This window comes from Lissotriton helveticus, chromosome 1_2 (genome assembly GCF_964261635.1).
Source record: "Lissotriton helveticus chromosome 1_2, aLisHel1.1, whole genome shotgun sequence".
Classification (NCBI taxonomy): domain Eukaryota; kingdom Metazoa; phylum Chordata; class Amphibia; order Caudata; family Salamandridae; genus Lissotriton; species Lissotriton helveticus.
In genome coordinates this window covers 384,074,037-384,083,257 of record NC_136058.1, presented here as the reverse complement: position 1 = coordinate 384,083,257, position 9,221 = coordinate 384,074,037, and the positions used below count along the sequence as shown (strand labels likewise).

Genomic DNA, 9,221 nt, shown 5'->3' with positions numbered 1-9,221 from the left:
CATCCCGAAGCGTAGCTGAGCTGGGAGGCCAACGACCACACGCTCCGCCCTGCTACCCGTCTGGAGACATGTGGCTAGCACAGACATCTGTAGCGCAGCAATATGGTCGAATGTCCATACTTTCACCAGGCACTACTGTTTGAATTCAGCATGGAAAGCAGATACTGCGAGTGGGCAAGCAGTATTGGCAAGCAGTATTACAACACCTGTTTCATTAAGAACTCACTCTGTGCTGCAAACAAACCAACCCATGAATCAAGACCAGAAACGGAAGGAAATACAATATTATACAATCTTATATAAAAGCTGAGATCTGTTGGCTTACTGAATATTGCTCCACCCACAATGAACCAAGCATTAAAGCACTGGAGAGAAGCTGCTACTCTGATTGTAGCTGCTAGAAAGGCAAACACAGTTTTAAAAAGGACTCTATTACCTCTCTTAGAGGAGAAAGGACCCAGCTGGCCTTTGAAAAGTGCCTATGACTATGAAGTGCTTCTACTTAAGAGAAGCAAGACAAGCAGTTTCATGCCCAGCGCTCACGTTTTTCCAGGTGGACTCATAGACTCTTCCGATTTTTCCAGTGAATGGATTGATGTGTTTAGTAATTATAAGAAGAGCCCAAACTTTGGACAGGGTTTGGTGAAACAGCATCCCAGTTCAAGAGCTCCAATATTTGCTACAGAGAGAACAAAGTTTGGGTCGCCGATTCCAGGAGAGGTAGCCTTCCGCATCTGTGCAATTCGAGAAACCTTTGAAGAATCTGGTATTTTGCTTGTTGTTCCTAAAGGCAGTGAGAGAACTCCCAGTCAGGAAGTTACAGAGACTGTGCATTTCAATGACCATCAACTCAGTGCATGGAGACTGAGGATTCAAGAAAATCCTTCCCAATTTATACAGATGTGCCTAGAGCTGCATTGCATGCCAAACATCTGGGCTTTGCATGAGTGGTCCAACTGGCTAACCCCAGTTACTGAACGAAGTGTAATGAGCAGAAGATATGACACCGCCTTTTTCATATGCTGTCTGCAAGACCAGCCGCACACACTTGATGACCAGAAAGAAGTTACTTCCTTTCAGTGGTCAACACCTACTGAAATAATTGAAACTTTCCAGTCTCAGAAGATATGGATTGCACCACCTCAGGGCTATGAATTAAGCAGAATGGCCCGTCTACCTTCACTGCGTGAACTGCATCAATTTAGTGTTGATCGTGCCTTGGAAGGATGTGAACGTTGGATGCCTTTGGTTATATTTACTTCAGATCGGTACATACAGATCTTACCAGGAGACGAGCTGTATCCAGAAGAACCAGATCTGACGGGCAAGAAGGAATTTGTTCTGTCCCCAGATGTTTTATTGAAAAGCGGGACTAGGCTTCACAGAATATAACATCAGGACCGTCATACTATGAATATCTATGTGAACATTGAGCCAAAATACAAACATATCCACCCTCTTACTGTCAACTTAAACAACGGTACAGAATACTGTAGTCAATTATAATCAGTCATATCAATGCACACCTGCATTTAAGGATTGAAGGAAGATAACATGTTCTGATAATCTTTTGTCTATATTATTGTTCAGACTATAGCAGAGTTCGTAACAAGGTTCATACCTATACTACTAACATAAAGATTTATAGATTGTTAAAAAAAAAAAAAGATTTCTCTAAAGCCCATTTTGGGTCGGCACAGGCTGCAGTAAGGGGGGGTTGCAATTTATTTTGGATGAGGAATAAACTGGGACATTGCACAAATTCAAAGGGATCCATGTGGCAGATGGATTTGGATTTCTGCTAAGGTGGATGGCACTATGCTGAATTTTGTGAATTAATATGCACCAGTGGTAAATGACTTTGCGGCTCTTAAGAGCATTAATGAGAAAGTTAGAACAGCAGTTGGCTCAATTATTCTAGGGGGGGGACTTTAATTTTATACAAGATCTACAACTAGACACTCTAAATTAAGTAAAAAAGCAGATGAAGCCCGGGACCAAAAAGCTGATAGACATTATAAAGCAGGATTATCAACTTGTTGACCCCTTGGCGAAGGGCCCATGGAATGACTAAACAATTCACTTTTTATTCTAGTCAATTTAAGTCCGCTTCACGGATCGATTTGTTTCTGGTATCACGATCCTTGAAATGCTTGAACACTGAGATTTTGGATAACTCCTTCTCTGACCATTCTCTAGTGAAATTTGAAATTGACATACTATTGGGGGAGAGTGGAAAATTCAGGTGGCAGATGGATAGACTACTCCTAACCAACCAACAGTGGATAGTAAGTACACGAGAATGGATAAGGGAGTTTTTGTAAGATTAATAGGGGCAAAGCTTCAGTGCGAGGTCAAATGACTGCTTTTATGGCAGAACAAGCCAGAGAGCCTAAAAATCGAGTTAAAGAACTTCAAGAAGCCGTCAATGTGGCTTTGGTGAAGAGCAGTTCTTCGGGGGGGGGGGGACGTTCGGATCAGAGAGGATTTAGCCAAGGCTAAGCAGGAATTGAGGGAGTTTTTCATAATGGGAAAAAACAGCAGTTCAAGAGCATATCAGCAGGAAGTTTATGAAGAAAGCCAAATGATGGGAAGACTTTTGGCATGGTCTACTAGAGTCAAGCAAGAAGCAGCGGTAATAGATGAACTGTTAATGCCAGGGACGCAGATAATAGTCTCTGAAAAAAAACGATATTCCAAAGATTATTGTCGATCATTATAAGGATCTTTATCCAAATAACTATCAGGTAGCTAAACAAGCGATTCAGGGCTATTTTGATAATCTAGCTCTCCCTCAGCTTTCTGTTGGACAAAAAGAGGCTTTAATGGCCACTCTTTCTAGGGCTTTGATTTCAATGCCTGGAGGAAAGGCCTGTGGAAACGATGGCCTCCCGACTGAATTTTATAAGGTTTTCTCAGAAGATTTACTACCATTTTTGCTTGAGCTATTCAATCATTTTAAAGCAGGGGGACGTTCCAGTGGCCTTTAAAGAGTCTTCAATAGTCAGTTTTGTTAAAAAAAAGCAAATATCCTAGGGAGGTTGGCTCCTATAGGCCAATCAGCCTTTTAAATTCAGATTACAAATTACTGATGAAAATATGGGCCAACCGATTCACCCCTGCGACACAATATGTAATACACACTGACCAATCTGGTTTTATAGCAGGCCAGTTAATATAATCAAATACCGCCTATTTAACTCAAGCAATTGATTACTTTAATATCCACCAAACCTCTGTAATAATAAAGATGGTTGATGCCGAGAAGGCATTCGACCTTGTGAATTGGGATGCATTATTTTATGGCCTTGAAATATTTGGTTTCCGGATGCAAATAATTTCTATGCTCCAGAATTTATATCAAGGAGCCCACGCTCAGATCAGGATAAATTAAAAATCTGCAGAGATGATAGATGTTAAAGGCGGGACTCGGCAGGGGTGCCCCCCTGTCGCCAGTATTATTTACTTTCTTTATAGAACCTCTGGCAGTAAAAATTAAGCATGGGCGCAAAATCCGTTCCGCTCGCGGATTTTGCGGATTTTCGGCAAATTCGCAATCCGCGAGCGGAACGGATCCGGGGGGCAAAAGTTCAAGCTTGTAACTATTTTAGAATGGCGCCGGCAAGCTGCCAGAGCCATTCTAAAATAGTTACTAAGTTAGCTTCAACAGGAAGCACTAATAGATCAAATGAAGCAGGTGCTCGAGTTTAACTGAATTCGAGCTTCAACTCGAGCACCTGCTTTATTTGATCTATTAGTGCTTCCTGATGAAGCTAACTTAGTAACTATTTTAGAATGGCGCTGGCAGCTTGCCGGCGCCATTCGAAAATAAAACAGGAGTGGGGCAGAGGGCAGAAGGGCACAACAACGAGTGTGGCAGAGGCCAGAAAGGGCACAACAACGAGTGGGGCAGAGGGCAGAAGGGCACAACAACGAGTGGGGCAGAATGGCACAACAACGAGTGGGGCAGAGGGCAGAATGGCACAACAACGAGTGGGGCATAGGGCAGAAGGGCACAACAATGAGTGGGGCAGAGGGCAGAATGGCACAAAAACGAGTGGGGCAGAGGGCAGAAGGGCAAAACAATGAGTGGGACAGAGGGCAGAATGGCACAAAAATGAGTGGGGCAAGGGGCAGAAGGGCACAACAACGAGTGGGGCAGAGGGCAGAATGGCACAAAATGAGTGGGGCAGAGGGCAGAAAGGGCACAACCACGAGTGGGGCAGAGGGCAGAAGGGAACAAAAATGAGTGGGGCAGAGGGCAGAAAGGGCACAACAACGAGTAGGGCAAAGGGCAGAAGGGAAAAAAAACGAGTGGGGCAGAAAGGCACAAAAAAGTGGGGCAGAGGGCAGAAGGGCACAAAAAACGAGAGGGTGGCAGTGATGAACCAGAGGGCGCATTGCGTTCTCGCACAAAAAAAACAGCGAACACGCAAATCGCCCCACGAACACGCAAAGCGCCCCACGAACATGCAAAAATAAAAAAATCCGCAAATTCTCACAAATTCGCGAATTTTGCGGATTGCGAATTCGTGAATCCACAAAGTTCGCCCACGCTTAGTAAAAATTCAAGATAATTTAGATATAAAAACTCCAATAGAGGGGATGTCTAAAATAAAACTATTTGCCGACGACGTTATACTCTCTATCTTAAACCGGAAAAACAAAATATTGATAGGATTTTGGAGGCATTTGCTGAGTTCGAGGCAATTGGAGGATATAAGATAAATCTTAAAAAAAACTGAAGTATTGGTGTTTAATGCCTGCTGTAATTTTCTCCCGGACAATTTAAGACTACAAGCATATTCTACAGAGCCGATTCGGTATTTGGGAATATGTGTCGCCAACCAATATGCGAATTTATTCAGGTTAAACTATCTAGTAACGTTGAGCAAAATTAAAGATCTATTGGGAAAGTGGATTCTTCTCCCTCTTACTTTGGTAGGACGTGTTGCTTTAATAAAGATGTCAAAACTACCCTTATTAATTTTTTGTTCTTAAATATCCCAATTAAAATAAACTTACTTTTCTTTAGTGAATTGGAAAAATTATTTCATCAATTTATTTGGAATAAAAAAACGTCAAGGTTAAAATTATCAATACTTCAACTGGATATTAGTTGGGGTGGGTTGTCACTCCCCCATATTCGTACCTATTACGAAGCAGCAATTATGGATATAGTAGTGCGGCTGCTTGATAATAGGGGATCTTTCAATAGTTTTTTTCTTAAATAAAATGGTTCATGAGGCTGGAACTCAACTGCCGGTCTTTTTAAAAACATCAAAATCTCCCAAAAAAGTACAATATAAGACATTTCAAGCTTTCTCCAACAGACTTCAGAAATTTTATTCTCAAAAGGCCCAGTATTCTGGATTTGGATATCTGAGTTTAACTGAGGCCAGAAGTTTGAACCTTGAAATTCGGAATAGTCAATTTAAATTTTGGGAATTAAAAGGCTTCAAAGAGATGAATCATTTTATAATAGGAGGTACCTACTGGGAGGAGGTTGAGGTTAGATGTGGCGTGCAGAGCAGATTGCTCTTTTTTAGCTTCCTCCAGGTTAGATTATTGATAAACAAGTATATACCTTTAGGAAATACAGGCACATCATCGGTCCTTGCTGCAGTGTTTAAAACTAAATTGTATAGGCAATTGGTACCGAGCTTTTCAAAATCAAGGGGATTCCCCTCTCGTTACCAATTTTCTCGAGAAAATAAAGCATGAATTGTCTTCCAGTCTTTCAGTTAGTGAGTGGAAAGTTATTTGTTTGCACAGCAGTAAGGCCTTAAGAGCAGCTAACTTTAAAAGGATTGCGTTTTTATCCCGATGGGCAGCTTATTATACCACACACGCTTTGAATAAAATCTATCTAGAAGTTGAAAATAAGTGTTTTCGTTGCCAACAGATGGAAAGGGTGACTGGCTGCATATTTCCTGCAAATGCTCAAGGTTGAGCCAGTTCTGGATAAAAATGTGTGCTGAAATTAGTCGTGCCCTCAGGAGCAATGTGCAACCGGAGCCGGAGGTTGTTCTCTTTGGTATATTAAAACAGAGCTTAAACCAGGCTCTATCAAGAGGGGGGGAAATGTTTTTGTTAATTTCTATTTTGGTGGCTCGCTCATTGATCCTCCAGAACTGGAAAACAGATAAGGTCCCGACCTTTCTCGAATGGTAAAATAAAACGAAACGAGTAAGATCTTTTTTTTTTTTTGAAAACTTTTTATTGATTTTAAAACAAGAAAACAAAAGAACAATACAAAACAAGGCAGTACATTAAAACGTGTCATCACGTGGCCCGTGGGGGGGGTACATAGAGGAATCAAGCAGTAGTGCAATCAATAATTGGGGGGGGGGAGAGAGGGGGGGGAAAGGAGACCAAAATATATACAAAACAACTATATTCCTGCGGAGGAAATGTCAGGTTGGGAGGAAGACAAATCAGCATCAAATTCCGACATTGGGGGAGTACATATATCTCCACGGTATGCGTTCCATTGGGTCCACACTTTCCCCCACTTGCCTGGTTTGCTACGGGAAACATACACAGTTTTTTCTCGAAACATGCACCAATCCATGTTTTGTGTCCACCCCAGAAGCGTCGGAGGCTTCTGAGCGCCCCACAATTGGGCAATATCACGCTTGGCAACCATGTTGCCCAAGGTCGCTCAGCGGAGCTGCGCTTGATTGTAGTCATTCGGCTCCCAGACATTCAACAAGCATCTTCGCGCTTCAGGCATTAATCGCACTCCCGTGACCTCACTCATTACTTCATGCACGCGGTTCCAATAACGTATCACAGCAGGGCATTCCCAGATAATATGAAGGAACGTAGCCACCATACCGCATCCGCGCTTGCACAATCCATCCATCGAAAATCCCATTCGAACCAGACGCGGGCCAGTCACATACACCCTATGCAAACGTTTTAGTTGGACGAACCGAAGACGTGCCGGGATAGCCACTTCCTTCGGGGAAGAAATCGCGGACTGCCAGTCCTCATCATCGAGTTCTAGACCATCTCTGGTCCACAACCCTCGAAGACTATCTAATAGATCAGTCCTGGTATTGATCAACTTTTTATAAATTAGCGAGATCGTGCTATCAGGAACGTGACCATCCAGAATCCGATCCTCGAGCGGGGATGCCTCCGGCACGTCCGAGCCTAGTGGGAAAACAGACAAGACCGCATGCCGGACTTGCGCATATCTGAAGAATTCCTTATCATTCAGCCCATACTCAACTTTCAATTCCTCAAACGTCTTGACCCTGCCCTTGATCCATACATCATCTACCCTACTGATCCCGATCATGTCCCACCGATCAAATCCCTTCGATTGCCAAAGGGAGCCCAGTTTATCCGAAGCATATAGTGGGGTAGCCCGGGTCGGCCTGTCGGCCCATCCCGTGGCCGCCGTAGCTCTACGCCACACCTGCACTGCTGTTTTGGTGGGGCCCGTAAGAGTTCCGCCAGCTGATTTCGCATATAGAGCCCTATTGTAGTCCCCACCGGGTAGCAACCATCTGTCCATCGCAAAAGCCGGGTTTAGTGGGGGAGTGTAGGTGCCATGGTTGATGGCCCCCAATTGAGAGGCCCAGTAATAGCGACGAATGTTGGGGGAGTGTAGGTGCCATGGTTGATGGCCCCCAATTGAGAGGCCCAGTAATAGCGACGAATGTCCGGGAGAGCGATGCCGCCATCGTACCAAGGGAGTGTAAGCTTCGAGAGGGCGATGCGAGGACGGCCCCCCCATAACAATTGCCGCTGTAGACTCTCAATCTCACGAAAATATTCCGCTGGCACTACATCAAGCGTGTTTTGAAGCACATAAAGGAATCGGGGGAGCGACATCATCTTAAACAACGCAGCTCGTCCCAAGGGAGAAAGGGGGAGTCTGCTCCAAGTCCCGACATCCGCCCGAAGGCGTCAGAGAGGGGGCAGCAGATTGCGCTCATACCGAAGTGTGGGGTCCAAGGTGACAAAGATTCCCAGATATTTGAAACCATCTAGTACCACCGGAATAGGACAATCACGGGGCAGGAGAGGAGTATCACCGGAGAGAACATAAACGCAAGATTTAGACCAATTTATAACTAAGCCGGAATTCTTACGGAAAGAAGTCAAAACGTCGAAAAGGACGATTAACGACTTTCGGGGCGATGTGAGGTACAAAAGGATATCATCTGCATATAGAGATACACGGTCCTCAAATTCCGGAGACCATCGAATGCCCTTCATGGATGGTTCCCATCGCAGCCAAGCCGCCAGTGGCTCTAAAGCAAGGGCAAACAAGAGTGGGGACAGAGGACAGCCCTGGCGCGTACCTCTACCGAGAGCAAAGGAGGCCGAGACACGTCCATTCACCACTACCTGGGCTAAGGGATCAGCATAAAGCAATCGAACCCAACGGATAAAGGTGGGCCCAAACCCGAATTTGGAAAGGACTGCCCAAAGATAGGGCCATTCAATCGTGTCAAACGCCATGGTGGCGTCCAAAGACGCCAAGATGGCCGACTCTCTCAATGTCCCCGCTCGCGCGAGGACTCCATGCAAGCGCCGAAGATTAAGTGCCGTATTGCGGTGTGGTATAAATCCGGACTGGTCTGGATGAACCAGATCGCCTATAACAGTCACCAGACGATTAGCAAGAACCTTGGCCAGGATCTTGGGTTCAGCATTTATTAGGGAAATAGGCCTGTATGATTCGCAGAGGTCACGTGGCTTACCCTCTTTATGAATAACCACTATGGAAGCCAATCTCTGGTCAGGAGGAAGAAACCCTTCCGCCAGTGATTCCAAAAACATAGATCGCATATATGGTGCCAGCACATCCGGACGGAGCTTGTAGAGTTCTATAGGGAGTCCATTAGGGCCCGAGGCCTTCCCGGAGCGGATCGAACGGATAGCGGTCGCAACTTCATCCGCCGTGGGCGGAGCTTCCAGCAGGTCCCTCTCTGAATCAGACAAGCATGGTAGCGAGATATCGCGTAAAAGCATGTGGGAGTCCTGCTCCGGTCTATCGGACACAGGGGAGTACACTACCCGAAAATAATCGGCGAACCTCTCAACAATCCCAGCAGGGTCCGTGATACTTTCACCATTCGCGTCAACTATAACAGGAACCACTCGACTCGCGCATTCTCTCCTATCCAACCAAGCAAGCAACTTCCCAGCCTTATCTCCCACATCATACAGACGTCCCTGCTGTTCACGACTCATCTCCT

General features: G+C 45.0%; 1 protein-coding gene across 1 annotated transcript; it reads left to right on the top strand.

Annotated features, from left to right (window-relative positions):
• The first annotated feature begins 213 nt into the window (after nucleotides 1-213).
• Nucleotides 214-1,566, top strand: LOC144807944 (acyl-coenzyme A diphosphatase NUDT19-like). The gene has a single exon (XM_078673540.1). It carries the CDS (start codon nucleotides 346-348, stop codon nucleotides 1,390-1,392), a length of 1,047 nt encoding a protein of 348 aa, XP_078529666.1. The 5' UTR covers nucleotides 214-345; the 3' UTR covers nucleotides 1,393-1,566.
• Nucleotides 1,567-9,221: the final 7,655 nt, after the last annotated feature.

What these genes read in the sequence shown, in the direction of transcription:
- LOC144807944 (XM_078673540.1), top strand. Translation starts at nt 346, where the DNA reads ATGAACCAAGCATTAAAGCACTGGAGAGAAGCTGCTACTCTGATTGTA.